This window comes from Danio rerio, chromosome 23, assembly GCF_052040795.2.
Source record: "Danio rerio strain M-AB ecotype USA chromosome 23, GRCz13ab, whole genome shotgun sequence".
NCBI lineage: Eukaryota > Metazoa > Chordata > Actinopteri > Cypriniformes > Danionidae > Danio > Danio rerio.
The window spans coordinates 22,189,294-22,217,246 of record NC_141043.1 but is presented as its reverse complement, the minus strand read 5'-3'; the positions used below and the strand labels follow the sequence as shown (position 1 = coordinate 22,217,246).

Genomic DNA, 27,953 nt, shown 5'->3' with positions numbered 1-27,953 from the left:
TGCCAACAACATCCATGGCTGGTATTATGAAACTGAAAATAGAGACGCTTTGCAGAATGCCAAGGCTGCTTTTTTTCAGTCATTCACACTGTCCCAAAGTCAAACTGCAGATATCATCAGCTTCATGCATGGAAAACAGCTTGGAGACTCTCTTAATCATCCTTTATACATTATTTTCAACATTTTATTTTAGGTTCAGTTTAGTTCAGTTCAGTGTAATGTAAATGTCACTGCTGAAAGACGAAACACTGAAAAGCAACTCCACTGATGACAAGATTTGATCCATATATGATCTAACATAAGGTTAAAACCAGAAGTTTACATACACTTAAAAAAAAACAAAAAACATAACCCTTTAAAAAATATCTGATGGTAAATCATACTAAATGTTTACTATTTTAGGTCTGTTAGGATTACCTAAATGATTTACATTTGCTAAATGCCAGAATAATGAGAGATTTCTTTTGGAGAATTTTTTATTAATTTCTAGACAGTCAACAGTTTACACACATTTCCTTGGTATTTTTTTGCTTTGCTTTTAAACTGTATAACTTATATATCTTATATATACTTATATGTATAACTGTATAACTGTATTGACTTTGGTCAAATGTTTTGGGTATCCTTCCACAAGCTTCTCACAATAGTTTGAAGGAATTTAGGCCCATTCCTCCAGACAGAATTGGTGTAACTGAGTCAGATTTGTAGGCTGTCTTGCTCGCACAAGCTTTTTCAACTCTGCCCACAAATTTTCTATAGGATTGACATCAGGGCTTTGTGATGGCCACTCCAAAATATTCACTCTGTTGTCCTTAAAGCACATTTTAACTAATTTGGTAGTATGCTTAGGGTCATGGTCTGTTTGGAAGACCCATTTGTGGCCAAGTTTTTATTTCCTGGCTGATGACTTGAGATATTGCTTCAGTATTTTTTCATAATGTTCTTTCTTCATGATGCCAACTATGCTATGAAGTGGACCAGTTCCTTCTGCAGCAAAACAGCCTCACAACATGATGCTGCAGCCCCAATACTTCACAGTTGGTGTTCCTAGGCTTGTAAGCTTTCCCCTTTGTTCTCCAAATGTAACACTGGTCATTATGGCCAAACAGTTCAGACTTAGTTCCATCAGACCACAGGACATGTCTCCAAAAGTCTTTTTGTGCCTCTTATTAACTCAAATGTTATCAATTAGCCAATCAGAAACTTCCAAAACCTAGACACCGTCATCTGAGCTTTTTCAGAGACATAATAATCTGATTGTATGTAAACTTGACTTTCAAGAAAAGTTATAACAATTTCTCAACAAATATCTCTCATTATTCTGCTATTAAACAGAACAGAAACACATTTGAAAATCCTAACTTACCTAAAAAAATAAGTTTAGTCTCATTAACATCTGACTTTTTTGGTGATGTGCCTTTTTATACAGTGTATGTAAACTTCTGGTTTCAACTGTTTGTAATCTAACAAAATCTTGATTCTACCTGCCACATGTTGAGGCTTCATAGGCCCCGCCTTCATCATAAACGGTTCTCCTACCTCGAAGGCCATGATTCCACTGTTCCCACTGTGATTGGACAGCTTGATTATCTCCTCAAAGTCTGCTGCGTCTCCATTGGAGGACAGTCCATTATGATGCTTAGTGGGCGGAGCTGGTGCTGACTGGTGCTGTATCCCAGGACACAGAGCTGAGGAAAACACACATGCGGGAAAATAAGCAAACAATATTTCATGCAGCTTCATTTCAATTTCAATTCATGCAGCGTCTCGATTACCTCATTGGTGATTGGTTTGTCACACCACTATGAAGAGCTTCTGACAGATTTTTCTGTATTACTGCAATACGAGAGAAAAACAACATTGTATTTCTTTTATTGAACTCTACTTACATGATTTAAATAAAAGAAAGAGTGATTTTTATAAATTCTCAGTTCTATACATGTATTTCTTACTGCTGTCAGTGACTCTGCCATTCACTTGAGTTGGAGTTTTCTCCCTCACCTGTGCTCCTGCATCACTCTTATGAGTCCTCTTCATGATTTCTTCCAGACGCTAAAAATATAAACACAAACGTTAAACCGACAGTACTGAACTAAAATCTCAAATACAATTGAAGACAAAATTTTGAGCCCTCTTGTGAAATTGAAATCGTTTAAAAATATTTCCCAAGTGCTATATTTAACAATTTTTTCAAATTCATTCATTCATTTTCCTTCAGTTTAGTCCATTTATTTATCAGGGGTCACCACAGCAGAATGAACCACCAACTTATCCAGCATATGTTTTACACAGCGAATGCCCTTCCAGCTGCAAAGCAGTACTGGGAAACATCCATAAGACACTCATTCACACACACTAAGAACATGCAAACTCCACACAGAAATGACCAACTGACCCAGCCGGGACTCAAACCAGCGACCTTCTTTCTTTGAGGCGACAGTGCTAACCACTGAGCCACCACAGATTAGAGGTCTGCATTCCCGCGGCTGTACCAGATTTCTTAAGGCGTAAGAATACATTTCCGAATAAAGCATGGGAGTGGTCGGTAACTGGTGTAATTTGAACGGGAGCGGGCGGTCTAACAATATCGCTCCCGAGCGAGCGAGCACGCGTATGTGTGTGTGTGAATGAGCGAGCGTGATGCTGTGTTTAGCTTGATTGGTGGACTTTTATTTTACCTTCTTTCTTTCCAAGCGTTCCAGCTCCTCCTTCTGGAAGTGTTTCTCTTGTTTGATCCTCTGTTTCTCTGCTTCCTCTTAGGCTTTGGATTCAGCCTCTTCTCGCTGCCAAAGACACATAAAACCACATCATACATTCATTTATTACACATCTCTAAAATACCTAAAAGTCTAGTGCCATGTCACATTTGGGACCCACATTTGGCTGGTTAGTGTGGTCCAATAATGTCGTTTGACCATGTCCTGTCAGCTGCTTTAATCAGCTTTATCAGTGGTTATCAGCTGATAGAAATGGGCCTTCTGCGCAGTAAATGTCACTCAGAACGCGGTTATCATCCATTCACATTGTTAATCAGCTATACTAATAGAGAAGACTCCAGATCTGTTTTTACATTACTGTGACGGTTAAGGTAGGGGTAGGCATTAATGAAATATAATTAATGGGAAATTTAATAAGTAATATAAATCATTCTTGTTAACTTCCGGCTGCAGCCGTTTGTGATCTATAGCAGATTAACCATGTGGATGGATGATAACAGCCTTCTGAGCCTACCAGTAGGTGCAGAAGTCACCTAATAGCCCATATCTATTAGCTGATAACCACTGATAACGCCCATTCAATTGATAACATTCAAATCAGCTGGTCCAGTATACTGTGAGAAAAATTTTGACATCTCACAGTTATGGAGGCGTTATCCATGTTACTGACAGAAATAAAAACTATCATTAAAATATAAGTACTAGATGAAATATTACCTGTTAAAAGTGACAACTAAAAAAATGTATTATACAAAATAAAAATTAAATGTAAAAAAAATTAAATATATATATTTTAAAAAGTTAGCTATGTTATTTAATGATAAAATTACAAAAAATTTAAAAAACTATATTATATTAAAAATATAGACCTACACATATATAAATAAAGACTAAAACTAACTAAATAAAGCTATATAGAAATATTAAAAGAATTTATAATATGTGTAATTATATTATATAATTGTATACTCATAAAACTTATATTTATAAAAATAAACCGAAAAAACATTCAAATTTTACAAATCACAATTAAAAATAATTTAATTTAATATTTAAACATACATTTACATTTATACATACATGTATACATTTAAAATGATAACGGTCTGCAACATTACACATATCTAGCAAATGTAAAAAAAGCTAAAATATTGCTTCCCATACCGGGAGTCGAACCCGGGCCGCCTGGGTGAAAACCAGGAATCCTAACCGCTAGACCATATGGGAGGTATACGCATGTTTCGAGAGCACAGTATATAAACGACTACATCTTCCGTCCAGCCAAATATAAATGTTTTTTAATGGTTATCCTAATTTTCGGCACTTCTTTTCATATCGTAGCAGCGCAACACACGTAAAAAGTTTATATTAAAGCTTAAACATAGTAATTTAAATGACTTTCATTTTTCACCTTTAATAATAATAAATCATCAATTTTTACTTCACATTAATAGCAAAGTACAAAAGCTGCCATATTATTTGTTACCAAAATACAGTTTGTATAAATATAACACAAGTAAACTGGCGGACAGCTATGGTGTAGGGAAGTATGAAAGCTAAATTCTGCCAGCCACTATCACCACCTCCGGTAGCTCGCCGTGATCGTATAGTGGTTAGTACTCTGCGTTGTGGCCGCAGCAACCCCGGTTCGAATCCGGGTCACGGCAGGGATGAGTCCCTATCACGGCACAGGAGTGTGACTTTTTCCTTTCTTAGAATACTGTTTGATTTCGTTGTACCTCAGTCATGCTAAAGAAACTGGTTTTAGTGACAACACATTTATTTAACGAATATATTTTACGAGCATATGCGCACTTCGCAATCACATATGACGACATGAATGTGTTCCGAGCAGATCGTCCAATCGCGAGCCGAGTAAACTTCACGAGGTGCTGTTCCTCCCTATGACACAAACAGTGATTGGCTAGCGCGCGTCACGTGAGCTTACAGTTTGATGTGACTCGGTGGCGCGATGTTTCTACTATTTCATAACGCTAATTCACAGAGCAGATGTTAACTTTGCTCAGTGTTGCGATATCCAGCTCCAGCAGGACAGCTGCATGCACCTTACAAGACCATTCATCGATATAAGGGAATAATTATATTTCACTAATTATCAAAAGGTACGTACATGCGTATTAAGTCAATAGCATGTTACTTTCACGTCATCTGGTGCATCATAACTTTAAATTAACAGCTATTTGTTGTATCATTAACGTGCTTTCTTTCATACAACAGATGCCAATGGAGGCAGAAGCTGTAAATCATCCGTATTGGCCACGCAACCTGTCCATTCCCAACTATGTGGCCAATGACCGCTCGATGTCAGAGATCCTCGTGTTTCTCTTCTCTGTGTCCGGGATTCTGCTGTTTGCCACCTGGTCCCTGACTGGCTGTAAGGTGTCTGGAAGCAGGCTCAGTGCAGCAAGAAGGTTAGCTCTGTGCTGGTTCACTGTGTGCGGCTTCATCCATGGGGTCATTGAGGGATGGTTCTCCTTATACTACGCTATCATTCCTGAAGACCAGAGTTTCCTTTCTCAGCTGTGTAAGTGGGGTTCAAAGTCTGATTCGGTTTATCTTTAGTGTGATTCGAGATAGTAGTTAGACACTTTCCCCTTAATGTCCAGCTTGAATCTTTTTCTGTTATAAATGTTATAATGTGTTTCCCAGTGCTGGGTTGCAGCCGGAAGGGCATTCGCTGCATAAAACATATGCTGGATAAGTTGGCAGTTCATTACGTTGTGGCGACCCCTGACTAATAAGGGACTAAGCCGAAAAGAAAATTAATGAATGTTATAATGCATAGTACACAAAATGTAAACACTATGCACTCGACAAGTCCTCCAGAGAAATTCTGGAATTTTGCAATGAAGTCTGGTGCATTCAGGTCAATTTTTTGGCACAAGATGGAGATTCTCCTGTGCACTTTTCAGCAAAAACAATATTTTGTGCTCCTACAAAATAATTTTTTGTATGTGCTGTAAATTTAAAAAGTCCTAACAAAACTGTGTTAGGTCTCCCAAAAATGAAATTTCTGCTAGTAATTATTCACCTTCATGTCATTCCAAAATCCAGAGACCGTCATTTATCTTTAGAACACAAATGAGGATGTTTTAGATTAAATCGGTGAGCTCCCTCATAAATTTCATGACTTCAGTAGTTTAACTGTAATCATATGAAGCTCCAAGAAAACTTTTGTATGTCAAAAAACCATGAAAATGACTGTTGGCTTGTGTTATCTCTTCATCAGGTCGCCAGGATGCTAGTTAAATACCTACTATATAGATTACCTATTGTAAACGCACACCCTGATCTGAAGTTGTTTTTACAGTTTTTTTGGCACACAAAAGTGTTCTTGGGGTTTTGTATGATTACAGCTGAACTGTTTGATTTCGAAGTCACATGGAATGTTTTGACAATATTTATCTTTTTTTTTATAGACTTTGAATGTCTCCTTACCCGTCATGGCTTAATATGGAGACATTTGAGATGAAAGAGGACACTAATATACTATATGCATAGGATGAAAAATTGATAAAAACTAGAACCAATAACCCTATGATTATCCACTCAGTTCAAATCTGGAACAAAGTTCAGTTGATGCTGGGACAAGAGGCATTTCTCTCTCCCAAAACACCTTTATGGGGGGACAGATTGCTTCCAATGTGCTATAAAAACAAAAATGTAAAAATTTGGGCAGATAAAAGAATTACACATTTAGAGCATTGTTTTGATGATGGTATTTTAATGTCATTTGTACAATTAAAAAATATACTTGCTGCAATGAACAGTGGTGCATATGCTTATTTCCTTTTAGTAAAGAAGTAGTGGAGTTATTTGTGAGCATTAACTTCTTATGCATCAAATATGCGCTCCAAACCTTTTCTTCATTGAGACCTGTTGAATTCTTCCTCCATCATTTTACATTGTTTCCAAATTGTAATTTTTCTTACCAATTCTTTTATGTTTTATCTATTATTTTCTGTAAATCTGCTTATGACCATGACATGTTCACATCTAAATGGCCATAAGAGACGTGTTTAAGGGATTATATGCAACATCCTTAATTTATTATCTTGGCTAAGGAGGGATCTCCACTTCAGTCTCATACTTAGAGGGAAAGTGTGCTTAATGCATTATAAAGCTTGAAGCATCAGAATCAGTACCCGGTATTGGCTGCAAAAATCCTGATCAGAACATCTCTACTTAAAACATAATTTGTGTTTCAAAGATGAAGGATCTCAGAATTGGAATGACAAAAGTGTGAGTAATTAACAACTGAACCCTTTGACATTTTGACTTTTTAGATGAACAATATTTTTTTTCTGTAAAAATCCCAAAGATAACACGACTTTCTGAATTCTAGTTCCTCATAGTTATTACATTTAGATGCCATTCATATGCATTCAACTTTTAAAGCAAAGCTCTTTCCATTGTCAATGGGGTATATGCACATGGACTATTAATTTCAGTCAGCCAGCCCCAAGGCTTCTGGTGAATTGTCATTCCCTACAAAATCATCATGTTTAAGATCTGATTGCTTTAAAAAAACACGGTGATCTACACTGCCTGGCTGAGATATGATATAAAGTACTAAAAAGTGAAAATTGGTTGTTTTTGCATTATTTCGAGCAAATTCATACTTCCAGTTTAAAACTAATTTTTGAAGCTGCGTCACAGCCATGAGATCTTATCGTGTATTTCAGCATGTAGACTGGACGTCTGTACCTGGGAGTACCATATTACATCTCTGAGTGTGCTGCATTCATTCATGTGTAAGACTTGGTTCAAACCAATCAGCGCTGTATTTTGTATGCGTGCAACTTCATTAATATGCTAGCTTCGAAGACTGTTTGTACCTGAAACAGTGTTCAGACGGCAGAGAGACGACACATTGAGTTGCCACAAGAAGTGGGAAATGAATATGAATTGTTTAGAGATTCGGGTCGCCAGTGTTGCTTTTATAGTGTGCTGCAACAAAGGTTTTGTTTTCATTTTCCAGCTATGAGAGCACAACTGGACTCATGTGTGGATCAGTGCACGCAGCAGAAATGCGTTTGGACAGAACTTTTTCTTACTCTAGAGCTTTTCGCATCTGGAAATTGTGAAATCCGGATTTGCTGCTCATCTCCTTTAAAAAAAGACGCAGCTCTACTACAATATTATGGACTGAAAGATCTGCTGTAAATGCTGCTCTCAGAGTGTAAACGTAAACACTGCAAGCAAACTATTACCGACCGCCGTGTTTAATTTTCGCCGCATTTTGTGACAGGATAGTCTACACACACACACGGCTTTCTGACCTACCGAGTGCATCACAGTTACCGAGAAAGGCAGAGTTTTTTTTTTCTCTTATACGATGTGCGGTATCAAACATTCCACTGCCGTTAGACAGTCACTGTCTGTCTCCCCTGCGTGCGTGTTTGTTTTTCCTCAGTGAAAATCAGGGTGTGCCCAAATGGAAACTCACATTTTTATTTAAATCCTTCCCCTTTTCCCTCCCCCGACACTCCCAACCAAACAGAGCTAGACACACCCACTTTCCTGACTTTTTGCCAAACTAGAGGTGTGAAAACACCCTGCTGAAACGGGGGGGTTCATGGCCCTTAAATTAAAATATAACATCGATGCTGTAAAAGAAACCTTATGAAATTGAAACAGTCACATAAACTATTCACCAGAAGTTCATCATTGGCTAAAAAAAAAAACACACTAGCTGTGCATATAGCCCATCGAACACACCAATTTTCATATATCTGAATACCAATTTTTTTTTTCTTCAGGGAAAGAATATTCCAAAGGAGACAGCAGATATGCGATGTAAGTAAAACACAAGCTTACATGTTTAAGTACTGCATCTATGCATTGTATTATACCTCAATTGTATTTTTCTTCTCTAGAGCGGATAATTTCACCGTCAGCATGGAGACAGTAACCGCATACATGTGGGGTCCCTTCAGCGTATGGACTGTTCTGGCCTTTCTGTATAATCGCCCCTACAGATTTGTGCTGCAGCTCATCGTATCATTGGGTAAGATATCTATTGCATAATACATATTTTATCTACAGTGACTTTTCCACATCATACCTCATCATAAGGGGTTGCTTCCGAAACTGAGTACTATCAAGAAGGCACTGGTTTTGAAGTCATTACTCCACAACCACTAAAAATATATGTTACATAAGGGTGACAATATAATCTTATTGGAATGTGTATATTAGGAATGTAACACAGGAGTACTTCATTTGCTGTTGTATTTATCATACGACATACTGTAAGTTACATCACTGTCATTCACAAATCAAATCCTTCCCTGCTGCCTTCAAAAATAATCTTATATCACATGCTGTGTTTTTGCACACTATTCAGTAGGTAAGTATGCATTTTCAGATGCAGCCAGTGTTCAAGTGCACAAATTCAGTCTAACGTCCAACATTACTTACAGGTCAGCTGTACGGTGCAGTCCTCTACTTCTTCACTGAGCACAGAGATGGATATATTCACAGCGAATATGGTCATCCCATCTACTTCTGGTTCTACTTTGTGTTCATGAACGTTTTGTGGATCGTCATCCCTTTCATTCTTATCGTGGACTCATGGCTTCAGCTGTCTTCCTGTCAGTCCATGTTTGATAAATCGACACTGAAAGAGAAGTCTAAAAGAAGCTAGAGCAGAAATACTGTGAACAATACTTGTGTGTGAAAATCCTAATGTCAATTTATATTATGGTGTGCTGGTGGACGAAAATGAAAAAGGCTAAAGTGGGTCATATTACAGATATGAATTTTAATTAAATGTGCTGAATCCACATTATTTTGCAATGCAGAAGTGAATGTATAAGAGTTCCAATTCATTTGCAGCTGTGGGGAAATTACTAAGTAAACAGTGAAACTGAATGCACTACAAACCAGTGTGTTTATCTGTAGAATTTTAAATAATATAAGAAACATATATATAAATAAAATATATAAGAAAATACTAGTCAAGCTGCACAGCAAGCCGGTTTCTGTTTTGTACAGCTAGAAATCAATCTTACATGCTCTAACATGAACATTTAGGTGGATAGTACTCCAGCAGGGTTGCTTCATATTTACCTGTTTTGTATGCCTCTGTGCACTATATCAGTTCTCTACTCTCTGGTGCCTTTCTTGTTGTTGTTTTTCATTGCAAATGAATATGTATGCTGTTTATGTCTGAAATGTTCTTAAATAATTCTCCATCCTTTTATATCAATGTTGTCTGACTGTTCTCTTAATTGAATTCAAGTTTATAGAATTTTTCACAATGATTATTGTTCCAAAGCAGCTTTAGAAAAGGCCAAAACTAGAAAAAGATAAAATGTGAGTAGTACAGCTGTCGAGCATTTAAATAAATATACATTCGATTTTCAAAGTAGTGCAAAAAGATTTGTGGCGCATTCACAAGTAAACGTTTGTGTTATTTTGTTAGATTTTATAAGAAATTCTAGTAACACTTTATTAAGTCACATTAACTATGTGGCTACATTTAAATTAATCAATTGGTACTTTGCACTTATTACATGTACATGCGTTTTGATTATACTTTTAAATTATTTGCAAATAGTTACATCTTTATTTAATTTCTGTATTTACATTTGTAATTGACCCATCACTTACACCTTAACTCACCCTTAAACCTCTCTATATTACTAAACCTGACCCAAATTCTACCTGTATCACATCTTAATAGCCCCTTAAGTCTTATACATTACAATGTTATTATTCCTTTTATTTCATACTCTTAGGTCCATATCCCAAAACATAACAAATCACAAAATACAATAAAACATAATGCAATCATAATTATACATTTACATCACCATTTAAAAACATACAAATATTTATTACAATACAAGGAGTGGTAATTAGTATTGCTTAGTGTGGGATCATTTAAAACATTTATGATGAACAAAATAAGTACATTATGCTTATTTTGATGTAAGTACATAGTAGTTAATGTGACTAAATTAATTATAACCAAAATTCCTAATATGAAACTGTCTGGTGCATATACATAGATAGCAGAGTGTGTTTCCATTTGGAAAATGCTATCAAATTTTAAATGTGTATTTGCATGAAAAACACCACTAAATAATGTGTATTTTAGCACATAGTCCTACATATTTACATGTCTATTTTATATGCATTATATATATATATATATATATATATATATATATATATATATATATATATATATATATATATATATATATAAAATCATGATAACATTGACATATTTGCGGTTATAAACAAAAAGTTAAGATAATAAAATAATACAAATCATAAAAGTAAAGAATTCATGTGCAAGCGTTTGGTGTCAAAGGCTACATTCACACTGCAGCCAAATGTGGCCCAAATCTGATTTTTTTGCCCACATGTGACTCAGGTAATGATAGTGTGAACAGCCCAAACCACATGGAATCTGATCTTTTCAGCTCAGATCTGTGCCACTTACATATATAATCCTAAATCAGACAGCTCTGATGTTTTGCGATGCGACCTCAGTGTGTAAGTACAGTAATATCGGATTTCATGTGACTTTTACATACTCTTCGAGCTACATGCGCCCTCAATCTGTGCTGCAAACATCATCGACTCCTCAGCTGCACAGTAGAATGGCACACAGGCCGATTACTTTACCACCAAGAAGTTGGTTGTTCATATTGAAAAAGATTTTGGAGGTGCTTGTAAACGATTGGGGCACGGGTTGATCGCGAAGAGCGTCGTTCGTGTTGCGGATAGGGGATCCGTGTGCAAAGGAGGGAGAACTTTCTCAGAGAGAAAAAAAAGGCAGGTGCTCGAGCACCCCTTCTGTACGTGTCTTGTTGTTTATACCGAAGTAAAATGAAATAACTGCAAACAGAGATAAACCAACTCCACCTTCACAGTTGTCAGCGGTTGCTCATGAACCCTTGATGAGTTCAGCTACACCGGTGGTCAATACCCGCACCGCGGTTGTTATAAATCACAAGTGATCAGTGTTTTCCATCACAAGTGACTTATTTTAGATTTCAAATGCCGAAATACAAATTAGTAGTAGCAGAACAAAACTTTACAGTTCATGAAATACACCATGGTTGTCTGAAAGGGGCAATGATCATATAAGCATGGTCCGACAACGTGTTTACTTCATACAGTAACGTTATTATGTGTGCATAATTAGACATTTTGTGCACTCTGTATCTGTACTTCTGCGCAAGCGGATCAGTTTAGGACCATGATCTGTTCACACTGCAAATCTGATATTGGCCACATTTATAAGAGCAGTGTGACTGTGAACAGTCATGTCATGCAAAATTTTTTTTTAAATCAGATGTGAGAAAAAAATCTGATTTAAGCACTAAAGCCTTAAGATGCGAACGTAGCCAAAATGCCGAAACCCGGGATCGAACCAGGGACCTTTAGATCTTCAGTCTAACGCTCTCCCAACTGAGCTATTTCGGCTACAAAGACCCCTACAGGACAGAAGCCATAATATTGTCTCCATGAACAAGCTAGCGGACTATACTATTCCTCAAAAACCCTCATCGATCTTATTATTCATAAGTACACACTATTTTAATGAAGCCTTTAATTAGAGGACATCACACATTGAGGGGTGTGACTTTTTACAGATCTGGTTTAAAAACTGCGTCAATTGTTTAAGTAGATCTTTTCAATGCTTAACGTACATTCTTAAAGACACCACAGCATTTATTTAAGCAAACTGGGCTGATGGCAGGAAATTTCCTCATCTACCAAGGGCTTTGACTTGTTATTGTCATTGTTTTGTCATAAAGCTTCACGTTATCTGTTGAATTAAAGACAAATGTTTAACTTTATCCTTTTCCTCAACAAAACCCTTATATCTCGAGCTCGGGCCGATTACTATCTGACCAATTTTAGCATATAGAAGTATATAGAATACACTTATTCTATATACTTCTATATGCTAAAAATGGTCACAAGCAATCAACATATAGAGTGACAACATTTGCGTGTACTTTATCGTCCGTTTAGGTATGAAAACAAATTAGGGATGCTACAAAATGCTCTACATCTATTGTTCTCCCATTATAAGTAATATAGTTTGTCTCCATTTGTGCCACCTACTAGGCTTTCATAGATATAAACCCTAGATATCGCATACAGACCCTGAGCATGCGTCAATAGCGCCGCCACATTGGTACAGTGCTCCCAGGACCAATGTCGCCCAACGGCACTAGTCAAGACAGTTACTACGTGAAGATGCTGGACTTTAAGCGCTGTCTACTGCCGATGATGTGACAATAAAGTGATTTGGTAACTTCGTTTATAAATAGACAAAATAAGCTAAAGTTACTTGGTGAATTACATGCTATACAGAAATATATAACAATTATTTAATTAACAAAGTTGGACATTTCAACACTTACCGATAAATCCGTTTGGATGAGACCACGACATCTCCGCGTTGAAGCGAGTAGGCGTTGTTTGAGTCGAGTGACTCGGTTCGGTTCTAGGAATCGGCTCACTTAAGTGATTTGTAAGAGTCGGATCCCACCCGAAACCAATTGCATTTTTGTGTAATTACCAACACGATTGATTAGCATTTCGCTATAACTCAGCCACACGCATTTACACTATACACTAATTACATGTTGATGACTATAAGCTTTTGAACACGTGCGATAAAAAGATTTCCGATCTCCCAACAAACAGTTCAATACAAAGACGGTTCAATCCGATTCAATCTCACACTGAACAGAACCAATACAATAATCAAATACGTACCATGAAATAAAGTTTTAACGGTTGTTCACGCGAGAATGTAGTTGTTTAAAACTCAAATCCGCTGTTTATTTCTAAAGATTGTGCGTATTTATAAATGTCCTTTGAAAATTGCTGACATGTCTACCTCCAGGTCATGACGGGCGCTCATCACTCGTGTCCCCGGCGAGGGCAGCTGGTCCTCGGCGACTTGTGTGACCCTGGCTAATCTGAAAATGCTCATTTTAATCACGTTGGATTTAATTATTTTCTCTTTCTGAAATTATTCAAAAATAACAGCTAAATTCTTATAATAATATCACGTTGCATTTAATTAATATTTTCTCTTTTTGAAATTATTCAAAAATAACAGGTAAATTCTTATAATAAAATTGATTAGATTTTATTACAGACATTTTTTAATTAATTTCAAAGCAAAAAAATGCCCTAAAATCAGGAAATTACTTTAATTAAATAAAGTGTACATATTAGTATATGTACCCGTGCCCCAATATTATGCATGCCAGTGCCGGCAACACGGTAGCAGTGCCATAATGAGGCCACATTTGGGCCAAGTCCATTTGCTATGTGGGATAATTAGGCCACATTTGGGCCAAGTCTGTTTGCTATGTGGGATGCAGGGCCGGCCCTGTACATTTGGGGACTATAAGCTGAATAATTTTGGGGCCCTACCTTGCTCTAAATCAGGGATCACCAATCTCATTCCTGGAGGTCCGGTGCCCTGCAGGGTTTGAGGGGGAACTCTTGAAATGCAGTACTTCGTAATAAAAGATACATCCTTAACTCATTAAAAACTATAATAACTCATTGAAAACGAAAATAAAACAACAACAAAACAATTAACATTAATGCTAAAATTGATCCATAAATAATAAAATCAATAAGCAAAAAATATAAATTAAATAAGAAAAATATTAATATAAAAAAATATAAGAAAAAGGGAAGCAACAAATACTGGGTTAATGTTAATACCCAGACATACACTTTATTATACCCTTCAGTCTCTTTCCCTGTTCCTTAATTCAATTAAGACATAACTTTTATAAACATTCATTCTTTTCAGCTTAGTCCCTTTATTAATCTGGGGTCGCCACAGTGGAATGAACCGCCAAATTATCCAGCATATGTTTTACACAGCTGATGCCCTTCCAGCTGCAACCCATCTCCCGGACAATTTAGCCTACCCAATTCAACTGTACCGCATGTCTTTGGACTGTGGGAGAAAGCGGAGCACCCGGAGACACAGGGAGAACATGCAAACTCCACACAGAAACGCCATACTGACCCAGCCGAGGCTCGAACCAGCAACCTTCTTGCTGTGAGGCGACAGCACTACCTATTGCACCACCCTTTTATAAACATGTCTCAGGAAAAAATATATATTACCAATGTACAAAATATGTCAGCGAAAGACATTTAAGTACTATTGCATTTCAGTAAAATGCATTTTAGACCAAAAAACAGGTCTGTAAATTCAGGAAAAAATAAGATATTTTATATAAGTAGACAACGTGTATTAATCTGTATTTGCCTATTTTCGGTAAATGTGCTATTAGATTGCCATCATCATTAGCACTTAAAAGCGATGCTAAAATGATTTCGAGCTTATCTTTTGTCATTTTTCTTCTCAGTTTTTCTACGCCTGAAGAATAACGTTATTTTATTTAATTTTCGCGGTCCATTCATTCATTTTCTTTCGTCTTAGTCCCTTTATTAATCTGGGGTCGCCACAGCTGAATGAACCGCCAACTTATCCAGCATAAACCCTTCCAGCTGCAACCCATCTCTGGGAAATATCCATACACACTCATTCACATTCATTCCTTATGGACAGTTTAGCCAACCCAATTCACCTGTACCACATGTCTTTGGTCTGTGGGGAAAACCGAAGCACCCGGAGGGAGAAAATGCAAATTCCAAACAGAAACGCCAACTTACATAGCCAAGGCTCGAACCAGCAACCTACTTGCTGTGAGTCAACAGCAATACCTACTGCGCCACTGTGCGTCCCATTTTCGTGATCCAATTTCCAAAATAAATCAGGCAAATAATGGGGCAGGCAATGAAGCAAAGGCCATGGTGGCTGTGTCTGTTCATGGATTTGTGTTCTTGTGGTGACTGGTCGGTCTTGCAGGTTACCTTGGAAGAGCAAACTGGAACTGCGAGAACACAAATGCATTTGAGAAATGAGATGCTGCAAGTTTCCTGTTGATCACAACTTTAATAAAACTGTGATTTTTTTTCTTTGAAGTGAAAATTTGCACCAACAACATAAATATACAGTTAAGGTCAGAATTATTAGCCCCCCTTCAAATATTTTCCTCTTTTTTAAAGATTTCCCAAATTATGTTTAACAGAGCAAGGATATATTATATAGTATAGGATAGTATATCTGATAATATTTTTTCTTCTGGAAAAAGTCTTATTTGTTTTATTTTGGCTAGAATAAAAGCAGTTTTTAATTATTTTAAACACCATTTTAAGGACAAAATTATTAGTCCCTTTAGACATTTTATTTTTCGATAGTCTACAGAACAAACAATCGTTATACAATAACTTGCCTAATTACCCTAACCTGCCTTGTTAACCTAATTAACCTAGTTAAGCCTTTAAATGTCACTTTAAGCTGTATAGAAGTGTCTTGAAAAATATGTAGTAAAATATTATTTACTGTCACCGTGGCAAAGATAAAATAAATCAGCTATTAGAGATTATTAAAACTATTAGGATTAGAAATGTATTGAAAAAAATCTGTTAAACATAAAACGGGGAAAAAATAAAAAGGGGGTCTAATAATTCTGACTTTAACTCTATATGCTGTAAAAATATACATATACATTGTGTCCTTCTGGAATTTTACACATTAAATTAATTTAGCAAACAGATTGAAGATTCTATAATATGATTGTAGGTTGATTTATTTTTTTTAAATCCCAAAAGCAAAAATTCTAATTCTGAAACAAAACAACACTTAATAGTAATTTATTAAATGCAGTACTTATTAATAAAATATACGTCCTGGACTGATTAAGAACACACAAAACAACAAAAACAATTAATATTAATGCAAAAATTGATCCTTAAATAATATGGATATATGGAGTGATATACCCAACTATGAGGACTTTCACTGGTCACTTTTTTCACTCTTTCAATTGGAACTTGCAGTTTTTATTGAGCAACTCAGTAGTTTTCCATCATTATAATTGTTTTGATATTAACATATATCAAAATCTCTTTTTAATAAATATTTTTTGTTTCATGGTAACTTCTGTGATCTTTTTCATATCAGTCAAACATCGTACAGCATTATACAGTGACAAACCAAAGACAAACTAATGACAAATTAAAAACACTCACCTCCTCTTTCTTCAACCATGTGGGACATGGACAATCTCCTCCAAAAAAAGCAGATAAAATATGAAAATACATTTAAAACAAAGTAAATAAATAAAAATGTTAATAAAGGAAAATAATTAAATAAAAGGAAGTAAATAAATAAAAGGAAAAAATGAAGTGAAAAGCACAACACAACAAATGTTTAATGAAATAATCAGAAAACAAGAACGGAATAAAAACTGATTAAAGATGTGCTCTTTATAATTAGTCTTCTCTAGGAAATCCTCGAACATCTTCATAAATCTCAGGATTCGCACAGAAATACTCTGCAAAAGTCGCCTCGTCTCTCAGACAACAGATTGCGATGGGTTTGGGTTGTTTTTTTGTGCAGACTGAACTTATATCATAACACGATCAACGAACTTCACCGATCAGAGCGCCATCTTGGATACTCCCGCGGCCTGCGCCCCCCTCCCTCTCCCCCACCACCGATGACGAATAAAAAGAACGAATTCGATTGCCGTTACGTCACTGGACAGAATTCAGAATTTACTCAGAGTGACAAACGAACGAGTACAGTGAACATTGATTTAACGACTTTAGCGACTTGTTTTGCATCTCAAATGGCAAATAACACGTCAGCTGCGTTTTTTAATCGAGTTAATACGATCACGACTGAGTTTGTCAACGAAAATCATCAAAGTGACACGATGGCTTCTCCTTCACCTTCTACCGTGATGAGAAGCCCAACAGGTGAGATGAGAGTTTACAAAAACTGTGTATTCCCACGTATTATTTAATAATACAGTAAATTATGAAGTAAAATATAAAATAATAATAATATATCGCCATGTAAGGTTATTAGTGTAGCAAATATGCAACGTCTCTTCATTGTAATGTGTTTTTTTGTGTGTGTAGTTATGGTTTTGTATATTTTTGTGATAGAGCCCTGCTCTTATATGTAATGACATTCTGGTTTTTAAGTTTCTCCTTTCCACTCAACAGAAATTGTGCCTTGTTAATGTTTCTGATAAAAATCATTTTAATTTTACTTTAATTTAAATCCTTTGTGTAGATCTGCACAGTAATTTTCTTAGTTTTTGATGGTGTGGAGGAATATTTGTTATATTTTAGCAAACTGAGTGAGAATATTATATTTAAGTCTTTATTTGTTCATGCAGGGATGAATTAATACAATTGAGGTAAAGTTGGTTTTATATTCTCACATTCTGACTTTCTCCTTAATAATAATATAACAGAAAAATATTTTTGCTAAATAGTTGCTTTTAGGATTTTTCCTGATGTCTAATATGGTCTTATGACTTACCGACTATTTGTCAGCTTGTGTTTGTCATTTTACATCATAGAAATGATTTGCAACTCCACATAATTAATTTTAGTTTTCAAACATTTTTTATTATAGTTATACATTTATTATTGTTGTTTCTTTTGTGTGATTGTCTTTTATATGTCTAATTTACAGCACATTGTCTATTTTAAACCTGTGATTAAAGAGTTTTCTAATATTGCCCTGTTCATTTTCTTTATTTCAGAAAACACAGAGAAAAGGAGGAAAGGGAATAAAGCCTCTGCTTTCTTTAAGAGAGCATGGAAGGCTGTGAAGCGCCCTTTCCTTTGCTGTGACCGGAACAGAGTGGTTCCCTTTGAACCACGGTCAGATGTCGACGATTGCGAGCACCTGCCTGTTCCAGGTCCCTCCAGGACCGTCGCAGCACATGCAGACCTTGAGCCGGTGTGGCAGCCAGGCCAGGTCTGTGAAGATCTTCAGCCGTTGAGTGTTCCGGGCCCCTTCAGCATCAAGCAAACAGCAGATGTGCCGAATGCAGATCCGGCCCGTCCAGAGTCCTCGACGGCCCTCACAGGTCATGTTGATACTGAGCTGGTGTTTCTGCCAGGCCAGGTCTGGGAAGATCCTCAGCCAATCAGTGTCCATGACCTCTCAAATATTAAGAACATGACGGATGCAGATTCGGCCTGTCCTGAGTCGCCTCCGTCTGTTCAAGACCCCTCTGATATTGATGGGACTGATGGTGAGTCATCCTGAATGTGGTTCATTTTATTTCTGCCGTCTGTTATTTTTTATGCTTTGTTGTTTTTAGCTTATAAATCAGACAGTGTCATTTGATGTACTGTTGGTTGTGTATTAATACAGTGCTAAACATATATGAGTGCACCCCCCACAAATCTCTCATTTAAATTCAGATTTTCTATAAGAGGCTTTATAATATTATATTTGTGCATGTACATTAGTTTAGTAAGAACTGAAGCCAAATCTGGAGCTTATCTAACAAAATAACTAAATAATGTTTTCAAAAATTAGTAGCCCAAATGCATATGTTCAGGGAAAATATTAAATAAAATTTGCAAAATTAGCAAAAATCTAAGGGAAACAAAAATATTGACAATTTTGTTAAAATGTTGTAGTTTGTAAATTTTGCAATATTTTGCATGATATTAATTGTCTTTAATCGATTATCTTTCCATTTCTAAAGATGTTCTGTGACTAAATTATTATTTTAATAAATAAATCTGTTTGATAAATCTGTTTTGTTCAAATGCACCAATATATATTACCCAGATTCACTGAGAAATGGATAAAAATATTAATTTTCTAAAAGGGGTGTACTGCATATGTGAATATGCTGAGCGCTGTAGCTGCAGCTCTGTTCATGGAGATGTTTCTGTTTGTTTTCTTCATTTTAGAAAAACCCAAGAAAGGAAGGAAAGGCAAAAGAGTCTCTGCTTTCTTCAAGAGAGTATGGAAGGCTTCAACGCGTCCTTTCCTGTGCTGTGATGTGATGTGCACAGATGTAGTCCAGCATCTTACACCACAACCTGAGCCAGAGCCCGAGCCCGAGCCTGAGCCTGAGCCTGAGCCTGAGCCTGAGCCTGAGCCTGAACCTGAGCCTGAACCTGAACCTGAGCCCGAGCCCGAACCCGAGCCCGAGTCCGAGCCCGAGTCTGAGTCCGAGTCCGAGTCTGAGTCTGAGTCCGAGTCAGTTCTTGAAGAGCCTAAAGAGGCTTCTGGGCTCACTCTTGGTAAGTGATCATTTCCTTTTATTATTATAAATTAGTAATCAGTTTACTCCTGCAATTCTGATGGAAGTTTCTGCTTTTAGCTCATTGCATTAGATCCAGATTTAAAGGATTCGAGTCATTTATTTGATCTGTTTCATACCAGACAATCCAAGTAAATCTCCCTGCTGTTTTTCTGTGTTTCAGGATCTAGGGTGGGTCTTTTTGAAGTGAAAGAGCTGATTGGAGAAGGAAGTTTTGGCAAGGTGTATCTGGGATCTCACGTATTTAATGAGAGAACAAAGGTAGAGAACTATTTTTCAAATTCAGTCAACATTTTCCTCCTGATTACTCAATATAAATCATTTGTCGGCTTTCATTTCATTTGTTGTTGTTTTTCCGCAGGTTGCCCTGAAGTACATCAAGAAGCGTGAACAGGACCGTTATCTCGACGTTGTAAGTTGAACAGATTACACAAAAGTAAAAATGTGCTGATCATTTGCTCATCCTTCACTTGTCCCGTACCTGTCTGGACCACTTTAAACTGAACTCAAAAGCTGATATGTTGGAAACAGGGAGTCACTGACTTCCATTGTAGAAAAAGAAAATACTTATGAAGTCACTGCTTACTGGTTTATCAACATTCTTCAAAATATCTTCTTTTGTGTTCAGCGGAAGAAATAAACCCAGAGACTAGTTTTGAACACATAATTGTAGGGCTGTGGAGTTAATTAATATTCATTTAACATTAATGCAGATAAAAATGATCATTGCGTCATACACACAGACAGAACACACACATGTAGAGTCCTCTTTTAGCTTAAACTGCATGACTAAATGCTCAAATACAAGCAAACATGTGTCCAAACAGGAGCTTAGTGATTATTTACTTCATGAAGTTTTTGTTTCTGTACTTTGTGCCGTTCTGCTTTGGTAATATCTTTGAAATCTGTTTTTTTTCTAGGATGGCCATTCCAAACCTGTGCTTGCAGAAGTGGCAATCATGCTTAAGTTGATGAAGGACCCACCTTGTCCCAGCATCATCACATTACACCACTGGATTAAGAATAAGAACGACTTTGTTCTCTTTCTGGAGTACGCCGAGTCATCCCAGAACTTGGCTTATTATCTCAGAAGTTCATTGGACATTGATGAAAACCACGCACGCCGGTTAATGCATCAGTTGATCCAAGCTGTCAAGTTCTGCGCTGAGCGTGGAGTTTTCCATGGAGATATCCACTCGGGGAACATCCTGGTGACTCAACCCCAATCAGAGCTCAAACTGATTGACTTTGGTTGTGCTCGGCTAATCACCAGCGAGCCTTTCAACAGCAGTGATTATCGAGGTGAGTGGGCATTTTGTGGGAGTTTCTTTGGTCACAGTATTGTCTTATGAAATGACTGAATTCTGAAAATGTCTCTCTTACAGGAGCCTTACTTTACACGCCGCCTGAGGTTCTGAGGGATCCCACATTCTTTCCTAACCCGGCATACGTCTGGACATTAGGCCTCATCCTGTATGAAATATTACATACACGATTGGCCTTTTACGACACGCATTCGATAATCATTGGAGACCTCCAGACAGACCTCACCTTATCTTTAGGTAAGCAGACTCTTCTGAACAATCTCAGCCTCAGTGACAGAATAAAAAATGTCAGTCACGAATAGAAAAGGGTTCAATATAATGGTTACTGTAGATATTAAAGTCCTTTCATTGTGAATGTTTTGTTATTTGATGTTGTAAGATTTAAACACGTTCATGAATCTTGAGTATGCAGACATATTTCACACTCTCTCTGTCACTTTTCAGATTGCCTGGACCTGATTTCCCAATGTTTGGTCCGCAATCCAGAGAAGCGACTGCAGTTACATCAGTTAGAAGAGCACCGGTGGTTCAATCCAACGAGCCCAAATCCTGTGCAGCAGTGAGACAAGAGGAGGTAGAGGAACACACCGAGCACAAAACTACATCTTCAGTCTTTCTTTGCTTCATGCTATTCCTGTTCTTTTCTCTTCTGCTCTTTTTAGAGTCACAAGTCTTATTTGACAGCCCTTCATATCACTGCTGAAATAACTTTGTGTTGTTTTCTTCATTTTAGAAAACACTAAAGAAGCGAAGAGGAGAACAGCAGCATTTCCAGAAATTTCACAAGACTGTTAAAGTTATTAATTACTCCCTCATGTCATTCCAAACCCCTCAGACCTTACTTTTCAGTTTCAGTCCAGTGCTGTCACAGTTTTCTCCTCTAAAGTGCCATCAAAGATCTGCTCAACTATTTTCTACCTCATTAATGAATCTGGTGTTCTGTCATAAGAGAGACTGATTGTTTTATAATTAAGTGTTCATGATTGTTTTGTAATGAATTGTTCTTTGAATTGTTTTGTGCTGAACTGCTTTTATGTATTGTTGGCTAATACGTCAAATAAAATCCTGTGAATCAAACTGAAGCTCTGATCATCATTTCTGTGAGTTTTCTAAATGACTCCTTACTCAATTAAAGAGAGAGTTCTCCCTCAACTATTTACTCACGTGTTTCTAAACCTATGAGGTTCTTTCCTCTGTTGAACACTGAAGAAGATACATATCTGAAAATCTGTAACCATTGATGTCCACAGTAGGAAAACAAATACAATGGATGTCAATAGTTACAGGTTTCCAGCATTTTTCAAAACATCTTCTTTTGTGTATAACAGAAGAAACTCATAGTAAGGGCTGAGTAAAAGATGACAGAATATTCATTATAGGGTGAAGCAATCTCTTTAACAAACAAGTAGTGCCATATACTGTGTTTACTATGATTTACTATGGTTTACTATGAGTCTGTTTAGCCAAATGGAAGCACAGTGAAGGTTTTACTGTTAGACAATATGTTGTTTTATATTACCGTATCATATACTAACACAACAAATAGTGTACTGGGCTGATCTTCTATTTAAACCGCAGAGTTTCAGACTGGACATTGTTAAACTGTAGTCTTAATTGACTAACAGTACACTGAGCAAAATAAAATCTCTGAAAATAGAAGTATAAATGTGTGCGATTGGACTCCAGTGTGTGATTGCAGCTTTTCTTTATCATGGTTAAAATGGTGAGTGAACATCACACAAGTGAACATTGTCAGATCTGTTGTTCATATATATTTGCCTCCTGGTAAAGTCAAGATTGCAGACCAACTTTAGAGACTCCAAATTGTTCAAACTTTGACAATCCCAGTTTAAAGAACAGTTTAGACTTGAGGGTTGGAATTGAGAACCACTGTATAAATACTTGTTAGATGCCTTAGGACTAGGGTGTCACACTCAGTTCCAAAAGGGCCGAAGCACTGCACAGTTTAGTTCCAACCCTGCTCCAACACACTTAACTGTAGGTTTCAAACAAGCCTAAAGGACTTAATTAGTTTCATCAGGTGTGTTTAATTAGGGTTGGAACTAAACTGTGCAGGGCTGCGGCCCTTTTGGAACTGAGTTTGACACCTGTGCCTTAGGAGGCCCTTGTTGGGTTCAGTGAACAGTATTGTGTTTTTGTCAGTGCGAATATTTTAATATTTTGTTAGTGTATTTTAAAAATCTAAAGCACATTCGTCCACAATAAACAACCTTTAATGAAATTAGAAGTTTCCAATGATGTTTAATAAGATTAAACAATATAATACTACACTGTGTAACACTAGAAAAAGAAAAACTACAAAAAACAATAAATAATTTGAATGTTTTATATGTTTATTTACTCTTATTTACTTCTTGCGACTGTTTATACCTGTGATTTTAATATACTTTCTCTCATTTCTATTTTATTTTTTCAAAAAGAGATGTGAGATGTACATATTTGTACTACGTTTGTACATATTTCATTACTATTTCATAATCAATGGGGAAAATGTCCAGCCTGAGAACTTGGTCCTAATTTTTGTCGCTTGATCAACCCCGGTATTCTACTATGCTGCATGCCTGGTGTACTGAATATGCCTCACACATCGACACATTCTTTGTATCTTTTTCCTGTTTATCCTTAAAGGGTGACAGAAGTAAATGCTTGACTTGACTATGGGTGTAGTAACGAGCAAACAAAGAAAACAAAGCACAAAGGCAGATCATTTCATAGGTAATGTTTAGTTTTTTTACGTTCTTGTACGTTATGAACTTTTGTGCTAAACGGGTAACGTTATTGATGATAATACAGTCACTTACTGCATTCACCATAAGGCAAAGTAGCACCAACTCGCACTAAACACTTGGCTTATGCTAGTTTTGTTGAATAAAATTAGCAAACAATGCAAAATAATTTTTTACGAGATGCTGCGGTGCCAGAAACTTGTATTATTGTCGGCTAGAGAACGAGTCGCTCATAACAGAGAATCGGAGATTCATTCACAAAGGGACCACTCCCTCCGTTAGTATAAGAAGTGCAAGCAGGAGAAGGGTGTGTTTCAGCATATGGATTAGATCAAATTCAATAGGTAGAGTGGATAGTTCATTTCCACACAAACACAAGCTTTTTGTCAGGAATGCCCGTGCGGTCACTGTGACTGATCCATCAGAGTAAAAAAGTGATGTAAAATTATAAGTTTCGTAATTAAATAATTATTTGCATACTGACCTCCGGGAACACTACCAATCATAGATATATGTGTGCATTCATTTCAAAGGAGCACTACCCTGTACTAAAACGGCGGCTCTATTGACGCATTCATTCCAATAGACAACAACAGGGTAGGCGACATCTATTGTATATATCTATGCTAGGCTTTGGTTAATCAAACAGCAAAGAAAATCGGTCAACTATGCTCCTCTATCGCCCCCTACAGGAAAAACACGAAGAAAATGTACACTTGTTGTTTTTACGTTGAATCTAACACAAGAGGTCACTCTTTCACAATGTATAAAGGAGCCCTCATAAAAGGAATAGTTATTCAATTAAACTGAACACCTATCAATAATTACGATTAACGAGTGTTAGTATGCATGTACCATGCTCCGTATTAAAATGTAGATTTTGATCCATAATATTTTGGATCAATTACTAGTGTAAGTGAAACTTTGTCCGAAATTTATAAAAAGTCCTGCAGGGTTTATATATATATATATGTTTCAGGCTGCAACTCACAAAGAAATTAATGCCTGTATATGAATGTGCTTTTAAAGAATCGGTTTGAAGAGGTAGATTTGTGTGTCACACAATGACTGAGAAATCATTGCCTGTCAAGGTAGCAATGCAACAAGGTTGCTTGCTTGGATGCAGACAGTGTTTTAGCACTTCTTGTTCCATTATCTTAAAAGTCAGTGGATACTTTTCTTTGTTAAACACCTAAAATAATGTGTGTAATATAAGTTCAAGATATTTTCACACTTTCTTATATAATTATAATTCTTATATAATTCTAGAATTTAATTAGAGCCTAGTATGGCTAATGAAACAGATCTCTCAAACATTCACAGAACAGAGGCTTTATTCTGAATGGGGGAAAATGTGCATAAAACATTCATACCAATTACTAAAATTGATTGACAAAGAAATAAATAATCAGACGTCCCTGGGTGGGCTCGAACCACCAACCTTTCGGTTAACAGCCGAACGCGCTAACCGATTGCGCCACAGAGACCTGGTGGTCAAGGCCCCTGGTGTCTTTCATTAAGTAGAAACAAGATTCCTGTTAGAAAGCCTAAGTCTGTCTGTCCCAACCCTGTTCCTGAGGGCACACCAACAATACACACTTTCAACCTCTTCCTAATCAAACACACCTGAATCAACTCACCAAAAGATAAGAAGACAAAACCTGAAGTTATTGGCTCAGACAAGGAGAACATATGTACCCTTAGTGTGCCTCAAGGAACAGGGCTGGGAAACACTGGTCTAAATTATGCACAAATGACACATTATGAAGATTGACATAAAAGCCAGTTTTAGGTTTACAAAATATATTTACAAAAAAGGTTTCCATAAATATTTACGTGATCACTGTCAGTGTATAGCATTTGAAATCATGACTCCAAATTCTGCCATTGGCTAATATTAAATACCTTGGATCATGTTTTTAGTTAATGTTTTTATCTTTCTCAAAGTATAGCTGCTGCTTTTAAAATTTTTTTTTACCAATATTCACAGTTTATTAGCCATATCTTTGCCTTATAAATATAAACATATAATATATTAAAAAGATAAAACTAACAAACCATTTTAAATGTATTATCTTGTTTCATTTAGTTGTTTTTCTGCTTAGTCCCTTTATTAATCTGGGGTCACCAAAGTGGAATGAACCACCAACTTATCCACCATGTTTTACGCAGCTGATGCCCTTCCAGCTGCAACCCATCCCTGGGAAACATTCATACACACTCATCACACACATGCACTATGGACAATTTAGCCTACCCAATTCACCTGTACCGCATGTTTTTGGACTTGTGGGGGAAACCGGATAACCCGGAGGAAACCCAAATGAACACGGGGAGAATATGCAAACTCCACACGGAAACACCCACTGACTCAGCCGAGGCTCAAACCAGCGACCTTCTTGCTGTGAGGCGTACGTGCTTCCCACTCCTCCACAATGCAACCTGTATTATCTTGTATTAAGGATAAAACAATCAATTATGATTTTTTTTTATTTCAAATGAATAAATGACAGTAGTTGTAGTTACACCTTATCAACATTAGATGTCGCTCTTTAATAAAGCATAAGAAGTAAAATAACAAGTAGAGTAGTAAATGTGTAATAACACTATAATAACACAAATTCCTAGCCAAATATTTTGATAATTTGTAATACCTGGATGTCAAGTGTGTCAGGCTTAATGCCTGGCCAATTTACACTATACATTTGTAAGTGTGGGGTGTGTTTTGCATCTAAATATACATTTTATTTTGGTTTTGCTTTTAATGTTTGTTTGATTCTTCATCAACTGAAAATCAGTATTATAAAAACACATAAAAACACACTATTAGACAGGGAGTAAGCTAGTTAATTGTAGATGTTTTGATGCTTTATTAAGTGTACAACAAAGACATCACTAGTGGACCTGTAAGCCACAACAAATGTATAAATGTGTGTGGATGAAGAGTTTTGCTGTGTCAATTTGACAATCGTGTTTATCACTGAAAGAAGAAAATAAACATAAGATTAACAGAAAAGCTTACCGTCCCTGGGTGGGCTCGAACCACCAACCTTTCGGTTAACAGCCGAACGCGCTAACCGATTGCGCCACAGAGACTTGTTCCTCCATGTTGAATGACTCTTCTATATGTACAACCTGGACACAGATCACTACTATTTCACTTCTATAGATCTATATATATAGATATAGATATAGATATATTCTATAGATATATATAGGTGGTGTATATATATAAAGGTGGTTTGTTTGGAATGCAAGCAAGCTCTCCCTGAAGGCATAAAATAAATGTTCACAATTCACATTGTCTACTAAATGTCTGTTTAAATCAACCTGGAAAGCCGGCTGCCTCCTGCTAGGAAAAAGGGTAAGTATTTACCCTATTACTATTAGACAGGGACAGGGAGCCGGCTGGGTAATACCCTATTACCCAGCCGGCTTTCCAGGTTGATTTAAACAGACATTTAGTAGACAATGTGAATTGTGAACATTTATTTTATGCCTTCAGGGAGAGCTTGCTTGCATTCCAAACAAACCACCTTTGGAAAGACACATACATGAAAAACAAACACAAATGTTTATTTCAGCCAATGATTTACATTAGATATATGTTATTTTAGATAATCAGTGCCATATTCCTTATAATAAACATAAAAACAAGTGTTGCTTGACATTGTTATACAAGTAGGTTTTTTTTTGCTTCTTGAAACAAACACGGTGAATTATACTTGGAATCTTATTAGGTAACTAACATTAAATGTCATTAATATATGAGTCATGACCAATACTTGAGGATCACTTAGGGTCTGTCGTTAGCCTGACTTTTTGTCAAAAAGCGGTAGAGTGTGATACACTTGATAGAGGTGCAGGCCACCTTTATCTCTCAAGTTTATAGTTTATAGAAAATTCTCCACATACATATACAAATATATATATATTTTGGGAGGTACTGGCAGATAAATAGCACAACGTTAC

General features: G+C 36.6%; 2 protein-coding genes, 5 non-coding genes and 1 pseudogene across 8 annotated transcripts; 3 read left to right on the top strand and 5 right to left on the bottom strand.

Moving 5' to 3' along the window:
• Positions 1-173: 173 nt before the first annotated feature.
• Positions 174-3,378, bottom strand: LOC147831280 (uncharacterized; annotated as a pseudogene). The gene is made up of 5 exons (XR_015524219.1): positions 3,358-3,378; positions 2,679-2,783; positions 1,953-2,052; positions 1,776-1,836; positions 174-1,688 (listed from the first exon to the last, which is right to left on the bottom strand). The product of XR_015524219.1 is annotated as an uncharacterized LOC147831280 (transcript).
• A 494-nt stretch (positions 3,379-3,872) lies between these two features.
• On the bottom strand, positions 3,873-3,944 carry trnae-uuc (transfer RNA glutamic acid (anticodon UUC)). The gene has a single exon. It is a non-coding gene; the product is annotated as a tRNA-Glu (tRNA).
• A 368-nt stretch (positions 3,945-4,312) lies between these two features.
• On the top strand, positions 4,313-4,384 carry trnah-gug (transfer RNA histidin (anticodon GUG)). Its single transcript has one exon. It is a non-coding gene; the product is annotated as a tRNA-His (tRNA).
• Positions 4,385-4,734: 350 nt separating this feature from the next.
• ebp (EBP cholestenol delta-isomerase) lies at positions 4,735-9,947 on the top strand. Its single transcript, NM_001002328.1, has 5 exons — positions 4,735-4,840; positions 4,956-5,262; positions 8,501-8,537; positions 8,618-8,748; positions 9,164-9,947. The coding sequence occupies exons 2-5, from the start codon at positions 4,956-4,958 to the stop codon at positions 9,385-9,387; spliced, it is 699 nt and encodes a 232-aa protein (NP_001002328.1). The 5' UTR covers positions 4,735-4,840; the 3' UTR covers positions 9,388-9,947.
• Positions 9,948-12,112: 2,165 nt separating this feature from the next.
• trnaf-gaa (transfer RNA phenylalanine (anticodon GAA)) lies at positions 12,113-12,185 on the bottom strand. Its single transcript has one exon. It is a non-coding gene; the product is annotated as a tRNA-Phe (tRNA).
• Positions 12,186-15,934: 3,749 nt separating this feature from the next.
• On the top strand, positions 15,935-22,316 carry LOC100150353 (uncharacterized). Its single transcript, XM_087306943.1, has 9 exons — positions 15,935-17,582; positions 18,383-18,880; positions 19,554-19,889; positions 20,073-20,170; positions 20,271-20,321; positions 20,830-21,211; positions 21,295-21,471; positions 21,679-21,808; positions 21,968-22,316. The coding sequence occupies exons 1-8, from the start codon at positions 17,321-17,323 to the stop codon at positions 21,795-21,797; spliced, it is 1,923 nt and encodes a 640-aa protein (XP_087163069.1). The 5' UTR covers positions 15,935-17,320; the 3' UTR covers positions 21,798-21,808; positions 21,968-22,316.
• A 3,078-nt stretch (positions 22,317-25,394) lies between these two features.
• On the bottom strand, positions 25,395-25,468 carry trnan-guu (transfer RNA asparagine (anticodon GUU)). The gene has a single exon. It is a non-coding gene; the product is annotated as a tRNA-Asn (tRNA).
• A 1,535-nt stretch (positions 25,469-27,003) lies between these two features.
• Positions 27,004-27,077, bottom strand: trnan-guu (transfer RNA asparagine (anticodon GUU)). Its single transcript has one exon. It is a non-coding gene; the product is annotated as a tRNA-Asn (tRNA).
• Between the last annotated feature and the right edge of the window lie 876 nt (positions 27,078-27,953).

Excerpts from the sequence above, each read along its gene's own strand:
- LOC100150353 (XM_087306943.1), top strand. The coding sequence starts at position 17,321 with ATGACGAATAAAAAGAACGAATTCGATTGCCGTTACGTCACTGGACAG. Across the intron at positions 17,583-18,382 it reads CGTGATGAGAAGCCCAACAG|AAAACACAGAGAAAAGGAGG; the intron begins GTGAGATGAGAG and ends TCTTTATTTCAG. Across the intron at positions 21,212-21,294 it reads CAACAGCAGTGATTATCGAG|GAGCCTTACTTTACACGCCG; the intron begins GTGAGTGGGCAT and ends TCTCTCTTACAG.
- ebp (NM_001002328.1), top strand. The coding sequence starts at position 4,956 with ATGCCAATGGAGGCAGAAGCTGTAAATCATCCGTATTGGCCACGCAAC. Across the intron at positions 5,263-8,500 it reads GAGTTTCCTTTCTCAGCTGT|GGAAAGAATATTCCAAAGGA; the intron begins GTAAGTGGGGTT and ends TTTTTTCTTCAG. Across the intron at positions 8,749-9,163 it reads GCAGCTCATCGTATCATTGG|GTCAGCTGTACGGTGCAGTC; the intron begins GTAAGATATCTA and ends CATTACTTACAG.